General features: G+C 45.8%; 3 protein-coding genes across 3 annotated transcripts in view; 2 read left to right on the top strand and 1 right to left on the bottom strand.

Annotated features, from left to right (window-relative positions):
- LOC309527547 (vomeronasal type-2 receptor 26-like) overlaps positions 1-25,676 on the top strand; it is a gene marked incomplete at its 5' end in the record, with an annotated part of 169,648 nt that overhangs the window by 135,677 nt on the left and 8,295 nt on the right. The gene's annotated exons all lie outside the window — the stretch shown is intronic.
- On the bottom strand, positions 3,727-17,026 carry LOC309527548 (vomeronasal type-2 receptor 26-like; the record flags this gene model as incomplete). The annotated part of the gene is made up of 5 exons (XM_082214373.1): positions 3,727-4,718; positions 9,454-9,580; positions 13,680-13,907; positions 15,492-16,301; positions 16,865-17,026. 5 exons carry the CDS (start codon positions 17,024-17,026, stop codon positions 3,808-3,810), a joined length of 2,238 nt encoding a protein of 745 aa, XP_082070499.1. The 3' UTR covers positions 3,727-3,807.
- Positions 10,785-12,081, top strand: LOC309525230 (putative CENPB DNA-binding domain-containing protein 1). Its single transcript, XM_082210756.1, has 3 exons — positions 10,785-10,942; positions 11,099-11,592; positions 11,764-12,081. Exons 2-3 carry the CDS (start codon positions 11,125-11,127, stop codon positions 11,968-11,970), a joined length of 675 nt encoding a protein of 224 aa, XP_082066882.1. The 5' UTR covers positions 10,785-10,942; positions 11,099-11,124; the 3' UTR covers positions 11,971-12,081.

Below are 25,676 nucleotides of genomic sequence, written 5' to 3'. Positions count from 1 at the left end.
CCTGCACACTAGGGATCCCTCACATGGCGTGATTTTACAACCTTTGGTGCAGCCTGGCAGCCTCTTAACATCTTCCAGACAAGCATGAGACATTCTCCTGTGCCATATATGAACACATGAATCATGGCTGGGAACACTAGCACACTGCGCCTGTGCTTTTCCTGCATTCCCCCCACCCTCCAGAGGAGTTTCCAGAACAAAGAGATTGTTCTTGCATTCCACGTTGACAAGTTGTCTCCCCCCTCTGAAAATGGAACAGGTATCATTTTCAAAACAAATTTTGTACCCCTGCTTCGCCAGAGCAGGTATCGATAACAGGCAACACTTCATCCCTGGTACAATGAAACACTCCAGCTCCGCCTGCAAAACAGAAACATATACATTTGCAGCTTTAGAAACTTTCCGTTTTGTGCCGTCAGCTAATGTCACCACAGTTCCAGTTAAAACAGCCCTGCAATCCCGCAGCTCCCCAGTAGATGGCGTCCCAATGAGGTGATGACTGGCTCCCGAATCCAACACCCACTTCACATCTGTGTCCCTGTTGGCATTGTTTTGTAGCGTTGCCATGCCAACAAACGTCCCGCTGCCTCTGCTGTCCTTGGCAGCGTCCGAAACCACAACATCCTGCGTTGCTCTGAAGACTGGACTTATCTCAGAGCTCCCAGACAACTCTGCAGCCGTTATCTCCCTCTGCAGCAGATGGCTGACCTTGAAGCATCTAGCTCTGTCTTGTTTCCCAGGCTTCGACTTTCGACGCAAACAACTCTTGGCAGCCTTTGGAAAAAGAGGCTTTTCTGTGCTTTTACTCCTCACCGCCCCCCCACTGCTCACAGGGCTCCCAGGACGCTTTCCTGCACCCCCAGTGATGGGTAAAGGGCCCCCAGCAGCTTGCCTCTCTCCAAGCTCCTCACGCAGACACGTTGCATCACCCATGCAGCTTTTAAACTCTGCAAAACTGGCAGCAACAGCAGCAGTGGTGATAGTCCCTTCGCCCCCCTCAGGGGTCCCACAGCCTTTCCCAGCTGTGCACTGGCTTCCACGAAGGTGGTTAGTCCCCTCTTGCCTTCCCTGTTCTGATGCAGCCATTTCCCGGCCCTTGCTGCCGCCCACAGCTTCACACACTTCCTGTAGAGCTAGCCACGCGGCCCCCGGCCTCCTTGCATCCAGAACTATGGGCCTTAAATCAGCACTTACATTATCAGCCAGAAACGTAAGCACACGCTCCTCAGCTTCACGTTGGCTTGTAACAGCTGCCCCAGCTGACCCGGACATCGGCTTGATCAATTCCCAGAGCTTGGCTCCAACTAGGGACAACTCTGCTAAATAACTCCACTCCAACCATGTTTGAGTGGTTAACTTTTCACATGGCAGCTTAAGCTCAAAGCCATGTTCCTGGGACTGAGCCATCTCCTCCTCCCCCGGGGTAAGCTTACTCACGAGGGCAACAGCTTCCTCCGGTCTCCGGCAGATCGGCTCAGGCAGACCGCTTCTCCCCAGCGAGCTCCTTCCAGCTTCAAAGCCACAGCTCCAGAGCTCCAGCTGGCCCCAGCAACCTTCCTGCTGGCTCCCCCACATGTGGGACGTTCCAATGCTTCAAAGCGTTGGCAAGCACCCATAACCTATGGCAACGGAGAGGCCAAAGTTGCCATGAGTGCCAAGAAAAACAATCATGGAGCCCGGCACGCTTCCTTGCGCAGCTCTGCTGCCTGTCCGTGCATATGCAAAAGTCCTTCCGGCCTCTGCCTCTTGCCGTTAGCAAAGTAAACACAGCGGTGAAGCAATGCAGCATGTGGGTAATAAATTCAGACACAAAGGCGTTCCTTATCTTCTTAGCCTTTAATCATAAAGTTTAACAGCATAACTTCAAACCTGGTGAAAGCTCACCCATCTTGCGCCCTCTCTCCGCAAAAGCGAAACCAGACTGAAACTCTCAGAGTCAAACCACTCCCATAAGAGTTTCTAACCACGCCTCAGGGAAGAGACGTCACCAGAACTCCTTAACCCTGTGAGTTCTGAAACCAATAACAATTTTTACCCTGTTATGATTTTTTATATTATTTTGTAGCCCTTAGCAACTACTGTCCCTGGGTGCTGTTTAATGGGCAAATAGGGAGCCCAGTGAACTTTTCTTTCCAATTTTTTTTAAAAGCCAAAGAATAATGATGTAAACTTGAATCCCTAATTGAAGGACAATTATTCAGTGTATGAGCTGCTGTAACCCCATGCTCTGAACTAACCCCTCCCCCTATGTCTTCGGAGGTTTAATCTTCATCTTGATAATGATGGACGAGTGTCTTTCCAGAACTTCTGAGGCCTGCCTATTAATCTCTCATTGACCCTAGGAGAGAAATTCTTGGCAGTCAGATATTCTGACCACCTTTTATCACCAAATAATTATCCATGCTGGCAGATGAGCAAGCAATGGACTCTTTCCAGTTTGCCATGGTCCACTGGGAGTCCAAATGAGCAACTTTTTAATAATAATAATAATAATAATAATAATAATAATAATAATAATAATAATATCTTTATTGTCATTGCCCCCTTCGGGGACAACGAAATTACTTGACTGCTCCATAAAAACACTAATTAAAACAATACAGTTTAATACAGCAAGGGAGATTAAATGACTTTCAAAGTCCGGGCTTCCCATTCAGGGCCAAGTTCGCTCTGGAGAAGAAGCTGTTCTTAAGACGGCTCGTTCTTGTCTTCATCGTCCTGTATCTCCGTCCCGACGGCAGGAGCTCGAAGAGACAGTGACCAGGATGCGATGGATCTTTTACTATGTCCAGTGCCTTCCTATGGCACCTTGTGGCATAAATCTGCTCTAAGGTGGAGAGTGGGCAGCCAACAATGCTCTCTGCTGCTTTAACAACCCTGCACAACCCCATCCTGTCCTGGGTAGTACAGCTTCCGTACCACACACATAAGCCATAAGTGAGCACGCTCTCAATGGCACAGTGATAGAAGGCAAGCAGCAGTTTCTGCGGAAGATGGTTTTTCCTTAGTATTTTCAAAAAGTACAGTCTCAAAGTTTTGATCCCTTGCAGGAGGGTGCCCTGGCTAGTGTGACCTTGTCCCCACCCTCCACAATCTAGGTCTTCCCACCACCTGTTATCTATGGATTAAATGTGTCTCTGTGTGTTTATTTTAGCAGTTCTGCCCTGCCTCTTATGTGCCAGAGGGACAACTGGAGTTGATCTTGGACGGATTGATTTCCATTATGACAAGTTCTGCCATGTCTAAAGACGTCAGGAGACAGAGCTTCAGCTACAGAGAATCAGAGATAGCCCAGATGAAAGAGGGAGAATCTCTCCACTCATCATGGTAGTGGAAAAACAGCAGCAGCAACCGCAACTCCATTCAGAGTTAAATAGGAGCTCATGGTAGAGATACTCAAGCAATTTTTATTTCAAGGAGCTGACCTTGGCTTTGAGACTAGAGAGACTGCATGTTGGCACCTCTGCTCAAAGATGTTTTGGAAGCAGTCCTAGTCCATTTTCTTTTAAATTAGTATTTTAATAACTGCCAAAGAGTATGATTTTTAAGAAGACAACACTCAAATGATGTCATGTTTTCCAAGTTAAAACAGCACAATTAAAAGTAAAGCTTAGTCATTTAGACATATTTTAAATCCATCCGACAAGGAGTCATACACATTGTTTTCTGCAAGTTGAACCTAGGTGTGCACTAGCTGCATAGAAAGTAGTATTCTTTCGCTGAAATATGGTGGATTCGCCATTTGCCAGATTCAGAATCTGATAGAACACTAGCTCTAAATCATCAAACCATTTCCATAGAACAAGATCAAATACCATCTTTTGATTTTGCCATTAGATCCTCTTTTGTATTCAAATCAGGCCTGAGTACAATTATGTAGCACTTGGGAAAGAAGATGCAGCCCAGAAGCCCAGCACTGGAAGCCAAAATAGAGAAGATCTGCACAGCCACCATGTATTTCCCCTTTGTGCTCAGATAGGAGGGCACAAAGGAGACCCAAACATTGCAGAAGACCAGCATGCTGAAGGTGATCAGCTTGGCTTCATTGAAGGCCCCAGGCAGCTTCCTAGCTAAGAAAGCCACTGTGAAGCAGATGGAGACCAGGAAGCCCATGTAGCCAAGGACACCATAAAACATGGCAATAGACCCTTCATTGCATTGCAGGATGATCTCTCTGGGCTGGGAGCTCATGTCAGACTCTGGGAAGGGTGGAGAGATTCCCAGCCAGATGGTGCAGATGACAACTTGGACAATGGAACAGGAAATGACAATGGAGTTGGCCAGACTCTTCCCCAGCCATCTCTTCACTCTGTTTCCTGGTTTTGTGGCCAGGAAGGCCAGCACCACAGTGATGGTTTTGGCCAACACGGAAGAGACGGCAACTGAGAAGATGATGCTGAAGGCCATTTGTCGGAGAAGACAGGTCACTTTCCTTGGCCTTCCAATGAAGAGGAAGGAGGACAAAAAGGAAAGCAAGAGGGAAACAAGGAGGATATAAGAGAGGTCCCTGTTATTGGCTTTGACTATGGGAGTTTCATTATACTTAATGCATATTCCTAGCACAAAGGCTGCACTTAGGGTTAAAACGATGGTCAAGGAAGCCAGGAGAACCCCCAAATATTCTTCATAAGCCAGGAAGTTGAAGCTCTTGCGGAGACACTGATCTCTGGCCTCATTTGGATGTTGATCTTCTGGACACTTGGTGCAATGTTCAGCATCTGGAAAGAACAAGACCAACTTTATATCCTTCTGTATTGCTTTTAATGTGCAGACTGTGCCCCAAGGCAAAAGCCAGCTCCAGATTGCTGGAATGCAAAACAGGATGTTGTGTTTTGCAGATGTACTGTTGGAGAAAAGGTGGAGCCTATTCTCTGTACTGAGCACCGGATGTTAGCTCAGAGTGTCATGTGACCTGTGCTGGAAGTACAGGGGCGGAGTGAGAGTCTCTTCTGATGGAGTCTGAAGGGAACAGACGTATTTCTTTGTGCTGATGAGTGACAGGAATAAACATGTAAAAAGGACTCCTGTCTGTCTCATTTCTCCTTCCTGGGAGAATGCAGGGAGGGAGAGAAGAAGAGAGTAGCAGAGGGTGTGCTCCCCACGTCTGATTGATGTGGAGAATCGCCGGAGTTATGACCTTGCCTGCCGGGAGACGCAGCAGAGAGGTCATCAAGTGTCCAGCTTAATTGCCTCGGGGGAGGCCAGTTACCTCTGACTGTAAGCTGAGATACTAACATATGGCAGCCTTCGGATGGTTGCGATTCATCGGACATCTGCATGAGAGGCTGGTGGAATGTCCTCCTCTGCTTCAAGGGAGAAAGCAAGCGTCTGAGAGAAGCCAGAGGCTCAACAGACGGCTGGTGGAAAGAGGAAAGTGTTTCCAAGCAACGGAGTTCCAGGTATGCTGCATTTTCGGGCTAAAAGTGTGAACGCAGGTTGATTAATTCCCTGGTTCACGGGAGCTGCGTATTGAAAAAATACAGCTCCGGGAGGAAAGGCCTGCAGCTCAGAAGCTGAAGCCTGCATTCCACAAATTTTTGTGGTTTTGGAGATAAGAATTCCTGAATGCACAGTTGCTAAGCAACGCCCGTCAGAGACGTGGAAATTTACTGGCTACGCAGATGGATTGTGAGGCTGGGAAAGCGAAACTAAGCCATGGATTGTTTTGGCTAGAAGTTTACCGTGCTCTTGGAAGGGACTTTCCAAAGCAGCCAGCGTTTTGCTGCTAAGATGCAAAAGGTAAACAACTTGCAGTTTGCCTGCTAGAGAAGAAAAAAACAACTGTTGGATTTTACAGTTTGTTTGAGGTTGTGAGCCAGAGGCTTGGCTTCAAGATGGATGCCAAGAAAGGGGGAGCCCTGCCCTGTTCATCTCCCCTGACCAGAGACAGTTATTCATCAGGGTCTGGATGGATAACTACCCCAGAAGGGGTGAGCCAAGATGATGCTGGCCAAGTTCCTAAGAGCTCATCGAAAGCTGAGGAGAGCTTTGACCCCAGAGGGGAGAGTGCAGGAACTGTGGCTGTTGGAACTGTTGGTGTTCCTGAACAAGGTGCAATGGGTGTTGCTGACAGGGGGAGGGAAGAACAGAGTTCAAATCTCCCCACTGATGGTGCTACTGGAAAGCATGGAGTAGCATTGAGTGCTGTCCGATGCCACAATTGTGGACAGACTGGGCATCTACAGCGAAACTGTAAGAAGCCACGACAGTCAAGAGGAGCAAAGAGCAGCTCTACGAAGCCTGAGGCGTCAGACAAAAGCCGTACCAAGTACCAGGTGAAACCTGCAAAGGCTATGATGGCGAAAGGAACCACGCCAGATGTTGGGAACGCGTTCATCATCGACACGGGATGCACGAAGCATTTATGCCCAAACAGAGGACTGTTTTCGACGTTAAAGAAGCAAAGCTTCACTGTGAAACAGGCCAACGGTCAGGAGTTGGAAGCGACCAGAATTGGGACTGTGTATCTTGAGAGTTTGAACTTGACTATAAGTGATGTTTACCTGGTTCCAGAACTGAAATTTAATCTGCTGAGTGTGTCGCAGATTGCAAAGAAAGGACTGAAACTGTCCTATGATGCTAAAAGCTGCAAGATCTACAAAGATGGAGAACTGTTTCTTACTGCCAAAGAGAAAGATGGACTGTATTTGTTGACTTTTGATCAAAGTGATTACATGAAATGTAATTCTTCTGATTCTAACGTAATCTCTCTTGCAGGTGTGACCAAGAGCGCCCGGAAGGTGCCGAAGGTCGACAGAGCATTTCAGCGGGTGTATGCTGATGTGATTGGTCCTCTAGAACCATCTAGGGGCAATGCACGATATTACCTTTTGTGTGTGGATTGTTTCACTAATTATTCTTGGGTTTATATGATGGAGAAACCACAAGAAACTTTAGAAAAGTTTCAGGAGTTTTGTGACAAGGTTAAGAATATGCATGATGCTAACATTGATTGTCTTTTCACAGATGAGAAGCAAGTTTTTCTGTTACAGAAGTTTCAGAAGTTCCTGGATGGAAAAGGGATAGACCACAAAGTTGCTGTTTCGACCGAAGCGTGGAACAGGGGGGTCTGTGTGAGGGTGAACAAAGAATTGCAAAAGGGGATGCATGCGCAATTGCTGAGTTCACGTTTGTCACATGAATATTGGGCCGAATCGCTAGCGTCCTATCTTCATGTGTGGTTGAGAAAAGTCTCAACAGAGTTGGGATGTTCTCCTTTTGAGAAGCTGTTTAATAGAAAACCTTCTGTTGCCTATTTCAAGGTTTTCGGGTCTCATGTGAGAACAGAAGCTCCAGGTGGAGTAAAGAATGCCAGAGGCATTTTTGTGGGTTATGAAAAAGGTCTCTACAGAGTAATTTTGTCTGAATCTGGTCAGGTGATTCTCACAAAGTTCCTAGAGAGTGCTCCGAAGCAAGAGCGGGTTGTAGAACACACATTTCCCACAGGTGACGATTCAGATGATGATGATTTTTCTGATGTCACAGATTACAGTGGTACTGATGATGATGACACTGATAGCTCAGAGAGTTCAGTCGTAACAGTCATTGAGAGGAAATTTCAAACAATGGATAGACCTTCACAGGTGAAGGAAGAACCACTGATTGCTACTGGTTCTCAACAGAGTCCAGAGGTTGAACCAGTGAGCAGAGAGGATCAGAACCTCATACGCAGGTCTGAGAGAGCTACAAAGGGTGTACCACCAAAGAGGTACTCAAAAGAGTTTGCTAACTTAGCTGTTGCATGTGTTGCTATTGTTAACAACTCAAAGCAGGTTAAAGCAGTGTCTAAGTCAGAGACAAAGACACAACAGAGAGTAGCTAGCCAAGGTAATGCAGAAGCACTCATTCCTTGGAAGCCAGACAACCAGAGAGGTACACTGGTGAAACCAGTGGTGGGGAGTTCCAAGGGTGGAACTGAAACAACAGGGGACTGTTATGTGTATAACAACTGTTTGTTTTCTTCTCTGGATCATGTTTTGCCAATTGATGCTTTTGGGGGAATATGTTGGGAAAAAGCCCCAAGGCAAAAGCCAGCTCCAGATTGCTGGAATGCAAAACAGGATGTTGTGTTTTGCAGATGTACTGTTGGAGAAAAGGTGGAGCCTATTCTCTGTACTGAGCACCGGATGTTAGCTCAGAGTGTCATGTGACCTGTGCTGGAAGTACAGGGGCGGAGTGAGAGTCTCTTCTGATGGAGTCTGAAGGGAACAGACGTATTTCTTTGTGCTGATGAGTGACAGGAATAAACATGTAAAAAGGACTCCTGTCTGTCTCATTTCTCCTTCCTGGGAGAATGCAGGGAGGGAGAGAAGAAGAGAGTAGCGGAGGGTGTGCTCCCCACGTCTGATTGATGTGGAGAATCGCCGGAGTTATGACCTTGCCTGCCGGGAGACGCAGCAGAGAGGTCATCAAGTGTCCAGCTTAATTGCCTCGGGGGAGGCCAGTTACCTCTGACTGTAAGCTGAGATACTAACAGTTCCCACTAGAAGACACATAACTATATCCAGTAAAAAATAAGTGCATATGACCCAGGAAATCAGGAATCAGTATCAATAAAATCAAGGATGATGGACTGCTTGAGGCAACAGGTATGCCATCCATTGGAGGTGAAAACAATGGGTAGCATGACCTAAGGCTCATCTAGTCCACCCCCTTGAATCTCAATGAAAGCTTCCATGACAGGTGGCTGTCCAACCACTGCTTAACAACCTCCAAGGAAGGAGAGTATATCCCTTTCTGAGGGAGACTTGCCATCAAGCCTTACTATCAAAACGTTCCTCCTGATGTTTAGTCGGAATCTCCTTTCTTGTAATGTTAAGACAGTTTTCCAGGTCCTACTCATTGGGGCAGGAGAAAACAATGTGACGGCCCTTTAGGTATTTGAAGATGGCTAAAGTATGTCCTTTCAGTTCCCTCTTATCCAGGCCAAACATACCCAACTCCTTCAACTATTGCTCCTAAGGCTTAGTTTCCAGATCCTTTATCGTCTTGGTCAGCCTCCTCTGCACACGTTCCAGCTTGTCCATATCTTCTTATATTTTGACCCACAGAACTGGACACAATATTCCAGGTGGGGTCTGACCAAGGCAGAATGAAGCAGTGCTATGGTTTTCCTTGATCTGGACACTAGACCTCTGTTGATGCAGCTTAGAACAGCATGAGCTGTTTTTGCTTATGCATCACACTATTGACTCCTGTTAAACTTGTGGTCTACTAATTCCCTAGATCCTTTTCATGGGTACTAATGGCAAGCCAGGCGTTCCCCATCTTACATTTGTACAGCTGGTTATTCATGCCAAAGCGCAGATCCTTAAATCCCCCCCCTTATTGAAATTTATTTGGTTAATGTGGGCCCACTTCTCCGATCTGTATTGGAGTTATCATCAGTTCAAAATTTCCCTCTGTATATCGGAAAGAGGTGATTTCCTCTTCCTTTCTGCTGGCATTACCCACCTTCCTGAGTGGAGATGGTCCCTTCTGCACAGGGAACGCAATCATAGCAGCAGAGTGGCATTCCTTCCTGAACACGTTTGACTAATCCAGGGCTGCAACTTTCCACACACTTGGAAGAAGGGAAGGTCTAAGCAGGAAAGAAATTGTGTTAGGCCTATTTATTCTTCCCTATGGAAATGAGACATCGGTTTGGGAAGGCCCAGGATTCTCACGTGAACCTTGCAACTAAGGCTTAGTGGCATTGTGTGTGTATTCCCACCTTGGGCAGGTTCACTAGCCATGGATCTTCCTGGTTGGGGTTAGGCTGGCCTCAGTTCTACATGCTACGCTAACCTTCTGGCTCTCCTATTGTGGGGCTACACATGAAGAAACCTGCAAGCTGCAAATAGTGTGAAGTGAAACAGCCAGGCTGCTCAGTGTGGGAGCAGCCAAGTGGGCTAGAGGTAGAAGTGTGGAAAACAGAACAAGAGATTACTAGAACCACACTGGCTGTGTGTTTGCTACTGAGCCCAATTCAGCATGTTGCTACTTGGATCAGAGCCCAAGTTCTTAGAGGAGGACACCCTCCCCCCAATCTATGCCATGGTGAATGTTGAGATCTGCAAGATAGTTCACTCAATTAGCACTGCATGTTGCAGATGGAAATTCATTTACAGTGGTACCTCGCAAGACGAATGCCTCGCAAGACAAAAAACTCGCTAGACGAAAGGTTTTTCCGTTTTCGAGTTGCCTCGCAAGACGAATTTCCCTATGGGCTTGCTTCGCAAGACGAAAACGTCTCGCGACTTTGTTTCCTTTTTCTTAAAACCGTTAAAACAAAGGGTGCTTAGCTTGAACAGCTGCAGTTGCGACTTGACTTCGAGGAGCAACTGTTAGCACGTGGTTTTGTAGCCTTTTCTCAGACTTTGCTCACTTTTGAAGCTTTTCCAAAACTTTTCCAGAACTTCTCCTGCATCCATTTGGTAAGTTAAACTTTTAAAACTTTTTTTTGGGGGGGTTGGATTTTGGGTTGGGGTGTTTGGGATTCAAGGACTTGGTGTTGTGGGGGGGTGCGATAATCTGGGAGCTTGTGGGGCTTTTTGGGGAATTTTTATGATTTTCTGTGACCATTGGGCCAGGTGGTTTTTTTTCAAAAAAATTTTCCTGAGTTTGAATTTCTGAGTGCTGGCTGGCTGGGGGAACAGTTGGAGAGGTTTCTGCAGGAATCTGGGACAATTGAGCCATGTTGTTATTTTTTGAATTTTTTTTCTGGGTGGGGGAACAGTTGGGGAGGGGTTTGCAGCAGTTGGGGAGGGGCTGGGGGAGCAGTTGGGGAGGGGTTTGCAATTTCTGTGTGGTGGGTGGGTGTCTGTGGGAACAGTTGAGGTTTTTGAAGGCATTGGTGATTTTTGAAGCTTTTCCAAAACTTATTTTGCAGCCATTTGAGGTTTCTGAAGACTTCGGTGATTGATTGTTGAAGCTTTTCCAGAACTTCTCTTGCATCCATTTGGTAAGTTAAACTTTTAAAACTTTTTTGGGGGGTTTTGGATTTTGGATTTTGGGTTGGGGTTTTTGGGATTCAAGGACTTGGTTCTGGGTTTTAATTTCTGTGTGGTGGGTGGCTGGGTGCTTTTGAACATCACTGATTTCTTTTTCTTTTTCTGAGTTTACGAAGGTAAGAGCTGTGCTGCCATGGGACCCAAGAAGACTGCTGCTGCGGTGGCCGGTGAGAGGAAGAAGGAGAAGGTGACGCTGGAAATGAAGAAGGAGATCATCCGGACGCACGACGGCGGAATGCGTGTGACGGACATCGCCAGGGAGTACGGGAGGAATCCATCAACCATCGGGACCATCCTGAAGATGAGGGAGAAGATCCTGGCGACTGATGCAGCCAAGGGAGTCACCAGGATCGTGAAGAACTGCCCAGCTGTTCTGGAGGAGGTCGAGAAGTTGCTGCTCATCTGGATAGAAGAGAAGCAGCGTGCAAGGGACACAGTGACTGAGGCCGTCATTTGTGAGAAGGCCAAGGCCTTGCACGCAGACCTCGTCCGGCAACAGCCAGGAACCTCAGGCGAGCCAGAAGTCTTCAAGGCAAGCAGAGGTTGGTTTGAACGGTTCAAGACAAGATCTGGCATCCACAGCGTGGTCAGGCATGGAGAGGTCACGGAGGAGGACGTCTGCGAGCTGGTGGAGGAGCACGACGACGAGCTGACCACCGTGGAGCTGGTCGAACTGCAGGCAGAGGCTGCGCAGGAGCAGGCCTCACAGGAAGAGGAGGAAGCAACTGAGGAACGGCTGTCCTCCGAAAAACTGAGGGACATTTGCCTGAAGTGGAAGGAGGTGCAGACTTTTGCAGAGCACCACCACCCTGAGAAGCACGTGGCACATGACGTTGGGAACATTTTTGATACGAGGGTCATGTCGCCTTTCAGGGAGGTGCTGAAAAGGCGGATGAAGCAGCAGACTATGGACAGGTTCTTGAGCAAGAAGCAAAGAGTGGAAGAGGAGCCTTCTTCGAGTGGTCCCCCAGAGTCTTAGAAAATGTACTGTACACTTTGTTGATTTTTAAATGTTTTTCTGTCATGTTTATAAAGTTAATTTATTTTCCCTTCAATTTTTGAACTGCTCTTTACAGTATGTGTGACTTTAAAGAGCGCTTAATAAACTCTTTTTGTACCAAATTTGGCTTTGTTTGGACTTTTTTTGACCATAGGAACGCATTAATTGATTTTCAATGCATTCCTATGGGAAACCGTGCTTCGCAAGACGAAAAATTCGCTAGACGACAAAACTTGCGGAACGAATTAATTTCGTCTTGCGGAGCACCACTGTATCAATCTTCCATGTAACACACCATGGAAAATGGAGAAGGCGATTGGTGAATTTACTTGATTGTTTTAACAAACTCAAAGCTATGACGAAATTTCTGTACTACCTGATTGTAATAAATCATCTTATGAAATTGCTTCCATGGTTGTAAACTCTTGAAAGCACATACTTCTACTCTTCTGCCCTGTAAAATGTTGCACCAATAAAGACCACTGTTTAATCGGAGGTGGCTAACCATATTTTTTAAAGAAGGACTACAGAAACCTTCAATGGGTGATGCACAAGCATCACAAGCATCAAAGCAGACATGGAGACAACTGTAGTTCTCAAGGCTGCCATCCAATGGGCTTTTCCACCAGCTATTCTCCAGTGCTTTCGATCATTTTTATAACTGATTTTAAAATAGAGTTTTTAAAAGAATAAATATATTTGATAGGTGGGCAGTCATTTGGGGGGATGTATCACAGTATCACAGCAGAGACATATGGGAGCAGGTAGTAAAAACATATTTAAAAATAATTTAATTAAATTTTGCCATAGATAGTCTATTCAAACTCCTGAATGGTTGTGGGGGGGGGCATCAAGGTGATGGTGGGACAATGGTCGGGTTCAGTTAATGGCTCAACATCACAGTCTTTCACACACACTAGGGTGGGAAGGAAATAGGATGGCCTGCTTTAGCCATTTCCTCACTCAGAAGGGCAAGGAGAGAAATGGGCAAGACTTGTTCATTTCAAAGCCCTTTCCCTTTCCTAAGAGGAAGATCACAATTTAAAACCCCTGATTTTCCAGTAGGCATTTGGCTTTGCTAGTAGTCAGTTGGCTCTGCGATGTCAATAGAACTCATCCACAGTTCTCAAGAACCAACATACAGATGCTTAAGGACAGTTATACTCTTTCTTCCCTTTGCATTTCTGCCTTTTTATTAAGAGTGGGTTTCTGTGGGGAAATGACCAAGCTCACTTTTCTACAAGTTGTTTGCATGCGGGTGTGAACTTCTGTTGGACATTAGGATAAGGTAAACACATATTCATAACAGGCACATGTCAGAACTCCAGCAAAAGATCCTAAACCTCCCTTTAGTGTGTGTATGAATACAGATGAGTGCTAACTCACATGTAGACTCATGACATAGTAGCACACCTCTGGGTTTTGAGTTGATTTCTTTTACAGTTTAAATATGGCAGGGGTTGCGGTAAACCTTGACCACCTCTTCTAATTGCTAAAATAAACAACCCCCTGGAAATTGCACTCCAAAACAGTTGAATCCTACATATACAGTTTGCTAGATTGTAAAAAAATCTTGAATGTTGATGTTGACAGGCAAGTGAAAGTAGCCTCACCCTAAGCAGGAAACCATAATTAGAGCTGCAACAGGATGGGAAATGCAATAAAATGAAAGGGATGATTTTGCCCACCTGGTTAAACCATTTGGGCCATGCAGAGGCATCTTGGGCTAACGTGAACTTTAGGTCTGGGGACCCCTGTTGCTTGATGGTGCCAAAATACACTCTAAGGACACTCTTGTTGGGGAATCTCACCCAGTTCATAACATCCAAGACAGCTCCCCCTTCTCCATTCTCATCCAAATACACTCCATCCATGGAAGAATTGTGAAACCGGGCATTTCCCAGGAAAGGGTGGAGCTGGAATGGCAGAGAAAAGGGCAGTGTTTAGAATATGGGAAACAACCATGACTACCCAACTCTGACCTTTTCCAGCTTGAATTTCCTTTGATTTGAAGCTGGGTGCAGACTCAAGTTGCTGAGAGGCCTCCCAAATGTGGGCTACATGTAAGTTCGCTGTCAGGATCTGATTCATTACTCGGCATAATTAGGCAGCCAGTTGACTCTTCCAGTGTTAAAGAAATTTATTATGTACAACAAGTCACGTTCAGAGCCGTTAACAGCCACCGGTTCCTATCAAGACATTGCAGCGCCTGGGCTGGGACTCCTCCTCCACTAGGATCGCTCAGGGGAGCAATGTCTCTGACATTGGCCCAGCCTGTCAACCCATACACTTATTTGGGGGGCATGCCTCATTCAATTTAATAAAAGAAAGTTTGGGGCTGACTTTTAAAGCCCTAAATGGCCTTGATCCAGTATATCTGCAGGAGTGTATCCACCTCCATCGTTCAGACCAGACACTGAGGTCCAGCTCCGAGGGCCTTCTGGCAGTTCCCTCCCTGCGAGAAGTGAGGTTACAGGGAACCAGGCAGAGGGCCTCCTCAGTAGTGGCGCCCACCCTGTGGAACGCCCTCTCATCAGATGTCAAAGAAATAAACAACTATTTTAGAAGACATCTGAAGGCAACCCTGTTTAGGGAAGTTTTTAATGTTGGATGTTTTATCATGTTTTTAACATTCTGTTAAACATCCCCCAGAGTGGCTGGGGAAACCCCGCCAGAATATATCCACCTCTCTCCTAAGAAGTAAATGAGACACTCAAACAATACAGGTTCCAGTCCCTTGGAAAAAGGCTGGAGTTTTGTGGAGCTCAGTTGGTTCTGACATCTGGGCATGTTTAGCCTGGAGAAGAGGAGGTTAAGGGGTGATATGATAGCCATGTTCAAATATATAAAAGGATGTCACATAGAGGAGGGAGAAAGGTCGTTTTCTGCTGCTCCAGAGAAGCGGACACGGAGCAATGGATCCAAACTACAAGAAAGAAGATTCCACCTAAACATTAGGAAGAACTTCCTGACAGTAAGAGCTGTTCGACAGTGGAATTTGCTGCCAAGGAGTGCGGTGGAGTCTCCTACTTTGGAGGTCTTTAAGCAGAGGCTTGACAACCATATGTCAGGAGTGCTCTGATGGTGTTTCCTGCTTGGCAGGGGGTTGGACTCGATGGCCCTTGTGGTCTCTTCCAACTCTATGATTCTATGATTCTATGATAGCACCCCAGTCAGGAGGGAAGAAGCCTTAGGGAAAGAGATCTTGTGCAAAACCATTTCACTTGCCCAAGGGAATTCTTACGTAGGGAGGGTGTTTACTCAGCTGAATAGGAGGGAGTTAAGCCAGTGTGGGGTGCATTACCAGAGAAGCTGTGTCGTCTGAGGCCCGGGTATGAGGGCCTAAAAAGGAACCCATTTAGTTCACGGCACAAAGCGGTCTGCAAAATTTCATCTCCCCACTACATTCCACAATTTCTTAGACAATCTCCAAGACAGTTATTCTGGAATAGTACGATTGAAGGTCATGTAAGAGATGTCAGTGATGGGGAAGGAAATACCTGCCATGGTTGTAGCCTTTGAACTTCCAGACCATTTGTCACCTTCCGCTTAGATCTAGAGGAATATGCAGCGTTTAAGGCATGCGCCACAGCTTGGACCGTGTTGTAAATCCTGCGACTGTCCAGAGAGAGGGTTCTTTCCAAATCATCTTGGGGCAGCATCTCCAGATCTTCTCTCTCTCTGCATCTTGTCTGGCCTTTCACTGACAATGCATGTTCTAAATAGGAACAATTAAAGCTATCCTCCCAAAACTTCTTGATAGCAGAGTAATACTGTGGAAAACCATCATATTTTGCCAATTCACTTTTCCCAACAAAGAAAGAAAAAAGAACATGGATATGTTGTAAATCTAAAGCACTATACATGAATTCTAAGGAGATGTCCCACATCACTGTTGTGATCAAGATTTTCCTTGCAGTGGGTTTTATAAACATATCCATTAAATATTCCATAATTGTTATTCCAATTTCGAAATAAATGGTTTCTACATAGTAGATAAATACATTGACTTGTCTCCACTCAATGAATTGAAAAGGACTGAATGTCACTAATTCATTGAATAGTTGTCGGGGGAAGCTTTTTGAGATGGCAACACAAATGCCACTCTCTAGGAGCACAGGCGGCAAAGTCCTCATGAACCTCTCTCCGTTTTCGGTGTGTGGAGCAATGAGGCCAATGAATGTCCACTTGAAGTGGTGGAGCAGCTTGACAATCGCTGGGTACAGGGCATCTTCTTTGGGGACCGTCCGATAAAAAAAGGGGAACTGCCTCTTGTCATTCAGAAGACTTGAGCCAAAAGCATAGCTGAGCTGGCAAAAAATGGAAGACTGTTGGCTTGTTTTGTATCAAAGCTGTAATATTTCTTTCAGTGCATAACAAATAATTATACAATAAATATGTCCCACCCCCAAGGCTTTCCTTGGCACCTAACATTGGGCTCAATTTTAATCTCCACACTTGTAAATAACTTAAACCAGTTTTTATTTGTTTATAATTTAGATTGTATACGTGGGTTGTAAATGTTTTAAATTAATAAACACACCAACACTGTTTCACTCGGGCTAAACTTTTCTACTTTCCTCTTTTTTTATTGACATGGCCACTGGCAATATGGACATTCTTTTCCATTCCTCATTTACACACACACACACACACACAGAGAGAGAGAGAGAGAGAGAGAGAGAGAGAGAGAGAGAGAGAGAGAGATTAGAATCACCATTTGACACATTTCCTGACCATTTCTGATCCACTTTATTCAGTGTGTTGATGTCCAAAGTCTTTTTCATTTTGATGAGGATAACATTCTGCCACCCTCTTGAGTTCTCCAGAATTAAGCCCAGCCAGAAAATGACACACCCCTCACCATTCCTACCTGTGGGATTTTATAGAGGCCCAACATAGTAGAAATCTGGATGGAGTTTTGAGAGTTAGAGTCAGTCCCTTCAAGAACAGCGAGCAGCTTCTGTTCCCCGCAGTTGAAGTTTGGAACAGTCACCTGCCCAGCAGAGAGCAGGTCTGCCAAAGCTTCATACATCACCCTTCCATGATAAAAGTTATCATGGATGCTGTAACCTAGTGAGATGTTGGGCAGGAGTCTGGGATTCTGGTTGATATGCTGAATGGCCAACAGAAAGGACAGAAATAGCCAGTACCTTGATTTACATTTCCTGCAAAAATATACACAGTACATTATCATTCTCCAGCATTCCATCAATATTTTAGATTCAATACTGCTTTTCTTAGCAGGTTTTTAAAGCTAATAGTGTTGCATGCAAGATTCCAGGGGTTCCAAACACTTAACCATAGTTCAGTTTACTTGGAATGAGGCAAATCGGACACTGTGGTGTCTTTATGATACATAATTTATTTACACATACAGTAAATAAATTATACATCATAAAGGGACACCGGTGATGCTGTGGGTTAAACCACAGAGCCTAGGACTTGCCCATCAGAAGGTCGGGTGCTCGAATCCCCGCAACGGGGTGAGCTTCTGTTGCTTGGTCCCTGCTCCTGCCCACCTAGCAGTTCGAAAGCACGTCAAAGTGGAAGTAGATAAATAGGTACCACTCTGGCGGGAAGGTAAACAGCGTTTCCGTGCGCTGCTCTGGTTCGCCAGAAGCGGCTTAGTCATGCTGGCCACATGACCTGGAAGCTGCACGCCGGCACCCTCGGCCAATAAAGCGAGATGAGCACCGCAACCCCAGAGTTGGCCACGACTGGACCTAATGGTCAGGGGTCCCCTTTACCTTTACAGTGCAACCCAAGCCTACAATGCAGGAGCTCACAGCATTAACACCCCAGAAAGTCTTCTTTCTCCCATAGCTACATACAAGCTTGCAAGCAAGCAGAAATCCAGCATTACCAAGAAGCTGGCCTGGCTACTTCAGCAATGGGTTCCCCCAAACTCACAACAATATAAACTTCTGAATTCAGTATCTAGAACTTTTAATTATGCTTATCTTGATCCAGAGCAAAAACTGGAAGCTCAACAACCAATCCTCATTTCATGATTTGCAGGTGGCTGAATAGTGTTGTTTTCCTTTCGAAAACAAAAGCGATGCAGATGATAATTCGAGTGATGGAATTAGTCATGCACAGCCCTTCAAAGAATAATGACAGATAGAAAGATTTAAGGGAAGCTAAAGCCTAAAACTCAACAGCTGAACCTCAATTAAAGAACAATAGCAGATAAAATTCTTTAAAGGTTCATTAAATGGTAGGACACATTTACTGTTTGACAGCATTAGCCCCTGACTGTGGTTGCTCCGCAATTCATTTGTGGAGGGAGGGTGCCCTGGACTTTTCCACTTGCAAAACCAAGAACAGACCCCTTTAGCCACAAGCTTGTAAGAAGGAGAGAACCTGGAATTGGGACTCATGAATTTTGTAGCTAAAGGAGCATCTGTAACCCTAGAAATTTACTTACTGGCTGAAGTTGGTAGAGGGAGACTTCTTGAAAGTGTGTGGAATAAATATAGCCATTGTGGCAGAGATGACCTCACCAATGAGGTGGTCTCCTGGTCTGGAATAACAGGATGGGTCTATCTCATCTCTCTCCAGAGTCAAGGGGCATTTCACCTTCACTCCACATTCCACATAAGGCAGAAGCAGCAGCAGCAACAACAACAACAGCAGTAGCAGTCCCATTCTGGAACAGCTCCCTTCCTTGTGACTGCTCCTCTCAACTAGAGAATTATTAGAGGAAGCCAAATGCTTTTTGCGACATTCAGTGGCTTTCCTAATGTTGATGGAGCCCAGCCACGGCTTCACTTTTAAAGGGGATGGAAGTCAACCTCACACCGTCATTGTCCAACTTACCTGTCCCAAATTCCAGCCCAAAGTCTCATTGAAACAAAAGGCATTTATACACCTGTCTTTCCCACCTCACATGCAAGATTCTCTCTCAATTCTCATGTTTACTTCAGAGCACTCAAATGTGATGTTTGGGCAAGTCTCTGGAGCTCTCTTGAGCAGAAGATGTGTGGAAACCACTGTGATTTTGATAATTACAAAGGAAATATCCTCAAGAATTTATGGATGTCCATGTGTGTGGGTAGTAGTAGGGGATGGGGAATATTTGTGAAAACTCCCAGATCTAGCTTCCAACTCTGAGCTGCCACACCCTCCTCACTTGAACTGCTAGTCACTTTGGGGCAGCCCAGGCCTAACTGCCTTACAATTGACATTTTCTTGGACGGAGGGCTGGCCTTTCACAGGGAAGCTGGGGAAAAATTTCAATTCAAAATAAAAAAATTTATTCCAGTAGCACCTTAGAGACCAATTAGTTTGTTATTGGTATGAGCTTTCATGTGCACGCACACTTCTTCAGATATGCACACAGATATGCAAGCTCATACCAATAGCAAACTTAGTTGGTCTCTAAGGTGCTACTGGAAGGATTTTTTTTACAGTGGTACCTCGGGTGAAGAACTTAATTTGTTCTGGAGGTCCGTTCTTAACCTGAAACTGTTCTTAACCTGAAGCACCACTTTAGCTAATAGGGCCTCATGCTGCTGCCATGCCACCGCCGCACGATTTCTGTTCTCATCTTGAAGCAAAGTTCTTAACCTGAAGTACTACTTCCAGGTTACCGGAGTCTGTAACCTGAAGCGTTTGTAACCTGAAGTATCTGTAATCTGAGGTACCACTGTATTTTGTTTCGACTATGGCAGACCAACATGGCTACCTACCTGTAATTTCAATTCAGTATGCCTTCTGAGAAGACAAGACAATGCTCCCATAACTTCACTTCCTTATTCTCACTCAGCTGAGCAGCTCTCCTCCGTGTAAATGCCTCTCAAGAAGCAGCTCCTCACAGGCTTGGAGGAGGAGGAGGAGAGAGGGGTGCAGCTGGTTAAAGGAAGGGTGTGTGTGAGTGCTGAATTAATTTTGAATTCAAAGCATGTCTGAAAATGAAGCATGGCATGGGGAATGTCCCACTCCGAGCCTGCACTCTGCAAAGGGAATGTGGAAACCAACAGAAACAACCTTTATTATCAACAAGGGAAGGAATATCTCTTCTCCAACTCAAGATTTGCATGTTTCCTGCCTTTCTATACTACTTCTCTGTCAAGGCAACCATTTTTAAAATACAGAAAGAAATGATTGATAGAAGAACCAAAGGACATTTCCAGGGCTTATCCATACTTATATTTGCCCCACACTTTCTAGGCACACGTCTGTCCTTTGAAGCAGGAGGAGGCCTGCATTGAATGGCTGCAGAAATATCTATTCACCTTCTGAGATTTATGGTTGAGTGGATTCACCTTGAATTGTGTATTGCAACCTGTCTACCCCACCATTATGGGGTAGACCACCAATTCTAACACCCCCACAAAAAAGGTTTTGAGTCTGAAACTTCCATATGGGTCCTAAAAAGGTACAGAGAAAAAAATCCTTTTCCTCAGAATTATGGATGATGGAATTGGATCACTGTCAGAGCTGCTTCCAGATCCCAGCTCACATAGGATCACGCTAGCCAGTGTTCACTTTATAAAAGTCTTTATTGAGTTACAAATTCCATTTCCGAACTGCAGCGTGCAGCTCTACGTCTTCTACCCTAGACCGACGAAGCTCCGTCTGATTCTCCGCCCCCTGTACACCAACTTAATACCCTAGCCTTGCTCCACCTCTTGCGTCTTTCCTTTCTCCTCTGGGTCCCTCTGCCCCCCGAGGTCCCCTCCTTCCTAGACTCTTCCGACGCTGACGACCCCCCGGACCCTTCTGCCTCCTTGCGGCGGGCTTTGGGACCTGGCTCCCTTTCCGGGCTACTTACTGTGCCGCCTTACTGTGTATTTGAACTTGGCGCGCGCGCCCAACCTTCCACCTTCCGCTTAACCGTTTCTTCGCTCCCCGATGGAGGTGTGGCCACTCCTGACTCATGCCCTCCCTCCTGCTGAGAGCCTCCGGCACCCGATACCTGGCCCCCTTCCTCCCCGCTACGCTCAGCCGGGGACGCTGGCCCCGATTTCCAACTGCTGCTCTCTGAGTCCCCTCTGGTCCCTTCCTCCTGGGGTGTCCCCCTGGGTCCCCCCTAGCTCTGACCACTGGCGCCCCTTTCTGTGAATCTTCCGATTCACTGGAAAGACTCGGAGATCTCGGGTCGTCATCATCACTCATCCTTCCTTCGGATTCCTCCCCCTCGCTCTCTGTTTCCTCCCTTTCCTGCGTCTCTGCTCCCGAACCCCTGACATTCACGAAGAGGTTACAACACACCCTAAAGCACTATATTCATCAAAGGTGCCCCTCAGGATTCCAGGGCCCCATAGATGACTTGGCAGACATGAAACCTCTTGTTTAGGACCAAGGCAATAGGCTGGGCTCATAGAAAAGTTACATGACACTCCAAAAATATTTAGTTTCACTGCGCCTTTAAATCAAAAGGGCAATTCAGGGTCGACATGTAAGGTTAGGAGGAAGCCCAAACCCATTACTTCAGATCAGTTAAGATGAGTCACTTAAATGCACCACAACCCACCAAAACCAATCTTTATGTTAAACAGGCTCTTGAAACAAAATGAGGGCGCAGGGCCTGCATGAAAGATCAGTGAAAATCAAAACCCATTCTTTGTGTTCAGGATTGATGCAACGGTCACACAGAATGGTCACAACCAGCACTAAAAACAGGGTGATTGGGCCCCTACATGGAAAGGGAAGTAGAAGGGGCCACACAGAAGGCCAGGGAAACTCTGAAGTTTATACTCAAGAACAATGAGACAGTGACAGAGGCATCACATAACGTACCCCAAATACAATCTTCACATTCATTGGGCAGTTGAACAAAAATAGGAGTTATGGGGTCTCATTTAATGTTGGTGGGAACACCAATCCATTACTTAGGACTGCAGGTGAATCATAGAATCATAGAACTGGAAGGGACCCCAAGGGGCATCCAGTCCAACACCCTGCAATGCAGGAATTTTAGCTAAAGCATCCATGAAAGGTGGCCACCCAACCTCTGCTTATAAACACCCAAGGAGGAGAGTCCACAACCTCCTGAGGGAGATCGTTCCAGTTGCTTAGAGTGGCCACAATCTGACACACACACACACACACACACACACACACACACCATGTTTGTAGTGAGACTCTAAAATATTCAATTTGGGGGATCCTATAGCTAAACATGATCCAGAGTTTGGGCAGGGCTTCCAGTGAAAATGAAGACAGGAACCAGTCACTTCTCATTTGTGATGTAGGGTGTGTATTCTGTACTTCTTACCAGCTGAAACTGTTTAGGGCAATTTGGAAGAAAGATCTTATGGGAAAAGCCATGACTACTGTGCCACAGGGCCTGAAAGTTGGGCTTGTAGGAGAGAAAACTTAGATAAAGGCTCCAGGGGAATCAGAAGGAGAATAAAGAAAAGTCCTTGAAACAATAGACTTTGTTATTGCATCAACAGAGAAGAGAGATCTGTTGATGCACTAACAAAAGTTGGCTCACCCAGAAACAGCTGAAAAGGTATACTTAAAAAATCAATGGATGGACTTTTTGGTGCTCTTACAATCTCATGATTAATCCAAGCCCTGAGGATTGGACAAGAAAAGTGGTCCATGGCACAGGGTATATTTTCTGCAAGAAACGTTTCAGGCACAGTGTAATAAATTACCTCACTTTAGCCTTGATTCTGATGTTTGGCTGATTTGTCTCAATCCCTGGTGATTTGGCAAGAGTAAGAATAATTATAAGGGAGAGATACATCACCTGAGTCTCTGTGTGGCTCAAGGGACAGGTGCAGACCTGGAGGAAAACACGAGAACAAGAATGCACAGAAATGGCTCCCTGGTCTTTACATGGGTTGGCTGGGGGGGTCAAAGGTCAGCTTGACCTTTAAATGACAACATACACTTTTAATGTTCCATGAATGCCACCAAAGTAGGGTGAACCTTGTTTTCCTTAATTATCAGAATCGTAGTGATTTATTCTTCCCAGAACTCAAGCGATATTTTTCGTAATTGTCAGACGTCCGAATAAATAGCAGCACTGCGTCATTCATTGCACTGTGCTGGGGCCCTGGGGAGAGAAATCTGGTGCACAGAAGATCCTGTGTCAGAGAAATATTGAGTCAAGGTTTAGAGCAGCTGAAATATTGAGTGAAGATTTAGAGCAGCTGCATCACCTGAGTCTCTGTGTGGCTCAAGGCACAGGTGCAGACCTGCACAGAAATGGCTCCCTGGTCTTTACCTGGGCCAGCTTGTGGGGGGGTCAAAGGTCAGCTTGACATTTAAATGGCAACATACTCTTTGAATGTTCCACAAATGCCACCAAAGTACTGTGAACCTTATGATTATCAGAATCATAGTGATTTATTCTCCCCAGAACTCAAGCGATATTTTTCGTATTGTCCAGACGTCTGAATAAATAGCAGCACAGTGTCATTCATTGCACTGTGCTGGGGCCCTGGGGAGAGAAATCTGGTGCACAGAAGATCCTGTGTCAGAGAAATACAAGAAAGAAGATTCCACCTAAACATTAGGAAGAACTTCCTGACAGTAAGAGCTGTTTGACAGTAGAATTTGCTGCCAAGGAGTGTGGTGGAGTCTCCTTCTTTGGAGGTCTTTAAGCAGAGGCTTGACAACCATATGTCAGGAGTGCTCTGATGGTGTTTCCTGCTTGGCAGGGGGTTGGACTCGATGGCCCTTGTGGTCTCTTCCAACTCTATGATTCTATGATTCTATGAATATTGAGTCAAGATTTAGCCAGTAGTTCACTTCAAGCTAAATAACTTTAACAAAAAAGAATACTTGCCCTCCAAAATATCAGCAAAAAAGCACTTGCAACTAACACCCATAGCTGTCAACATTTCCTTTTTTTAAGGGAAATTTCCTTATTCCGAATAGGATTCCTCGCAAGAAAAGGGAAAATTTGACAGCTATGCTAACACCCCAGTTCTAACACCAACATCCACGTCCTGAACATTCATTCACCCCCCCTTCCTTATAACCTCAGTTACTCAATGGATCTGGTTTTGCTAACCATAGAATAGATGTAATTCAAATACATTCTGAATTACACTTGCTGCCTTTATGTCAGGCACTTACACTGAGCACAGAGGGGTTAAATGTGTGCTGAAATTTGTGTTTAAATCACCAAGGAAGACCCATCTTAGCTGCAGCCTTTGCATATGGAAAAAGGATTTTGTTCCAGTGGAAATAATTCTGGAATCCCCCTAGTTATATTATCTTTTTGTAAACGGCTTTGAGCAGTATATAAATTATATGAAATCATCTCTGTAGTTCCAAAGTTGTGAATTAACCAGAAAGCAAGCATCATTGTTCTGTTTGGAGACAAAATTATGATTTAAACTTACTGATAACCAGATTGTTCCTGGCCAGGGGTGTGAATTTGAATAAAATATTGGTAGGGGGAAGTAAGGCTCGCGCCACATAATCAATCACAACATGTGACACATGCACTATATTTAGATGGTAATGCCCATCAACTTGGGGGGGGGGGGGTCCCCTCAAATATTTTTATACACACTGCCAAGGCTTGTACCCCAGGGATGTCACTAAAAAAAGGCCGCAAAAACAACGCGGGAGGCAGCAGCTACATGTTATAAGATCATCCTGTTTGTCATAAGGTACAAGAGCTATGGGTGCCTCCATTGGTGGGAGAGATCATTGTATCTAGCTGGTCAGCTACTGCCTGCCTTAAGCAGGGCACCCCGGGGTCAGCAAAGTTAAGTGCTGACCCACCATGGTCCACCTGCTTCAATGGATGCGTGGAACTCAGAGTATCACTCAACAAGTGGACTGAACTTCTGAACTTCTCACAGTCCTTTTTTATTTCAATCGTTACAGAGAGAAGCTATAGAACCCAGCCTCTTGGATAATGGCGTTGTCCCGGGTGAATCTCCACCCCCATCTCTCCCATGTTCTCATTTGTCATGCTCATTGTCTCCTATAGGGGTGCTGTTACATGCCCTCTATCTTTGAGCCCTTTGCTCTCCTACTTTTAAGGCTCTCTGGGTTCTGGGAGATGGAGGATCTGGAATGTTTTCTAATGACAATGTGTCATCTGGGTGTTGCTCCAGATGTGCCATGATTCCCCAGCTTTTCTCCTCATCTACCTCTGAGCTGCTACCCCCCTCAAACCCCTGTTTTAAATCTGTACGGCCTTCCTTTTCCTCCTCCTTGGAAGGGTCAGGAAGGGTTGGCTGTCTCCACGATTCCTCTTCTGTGTAGTCCCTGATAGTAGTAGTGGTAGTAGTAGAAGAAGAAGAGGAGGAGGAGGAGTTTGGATTTGATATCTTGCCTTTCACTTCCTTTAAGGAGTCTCAAAGCAGCTAACAATCTCCTTTCCCTTCCTCCCCCACAACAAACACTGTGTGAGGTGAGTGGGGCTGAGAGACTTCAGAGAAGTGTGACTGGCCCAAGGTCACCCAGCAGCTGCATGTGGAGGAGCGGAGACGTGAACCCGGTTCCCCAGATTATGAGACTACCGCTCTTAACCACTACACCACACTAGTAGGTGTGCCACCAGGGCAACTAGGACTTTGCTGAACACTCTCAGTGCAGAAATGAGGCCAAAAGGCAACACTTGGTATTGCAGGTGGAGGTGTCCATAGCAGAACCTGAGGTCCTGCTATGTCCAGTCAGTGGAGAGGAGCCATTCAAGCATAAGGGCTGTTGTTCAGTAGCCTTTGGGGAAAGCTTTCGTTCATTTCTTGAGTGGGTCA

Source organism: Podarcis vaucheri, assembly GCF_965113315.1.
Source record: "Podarcis vaucheri genome assembly, chromosome: 2".
Taxonomy (NCBI): domain Eukaryota; kingdom Metazoa; phylum Chordata; class Lepidosauria; order Squamata; family Lacertidae; genus Podarcis; species Podarcis vaucheri.
Note: the sequence above shows the minus strand (reverse complement) of the source record. Positions and strands in the feature narration are given on the sequence as shown.

Excerpts from the sequence above, each read along its gene's own strand:
- LOC309525230 (XM_082210756.1), top strand. The coding sequence starts at position 11,125 with ATGGGACCCAAGAAGACTGCTGCTGCGGTGGCCGGTGAGAGGAAGAAG. Across the intron at positions 11,593-11,763 it reads GCGTGGTCAGGCATGGAGAG|TGGAAGGAGGTGCAGACTTT; the intron begins GTCACGGAGGAG and ends ATTTGCCTGAAG.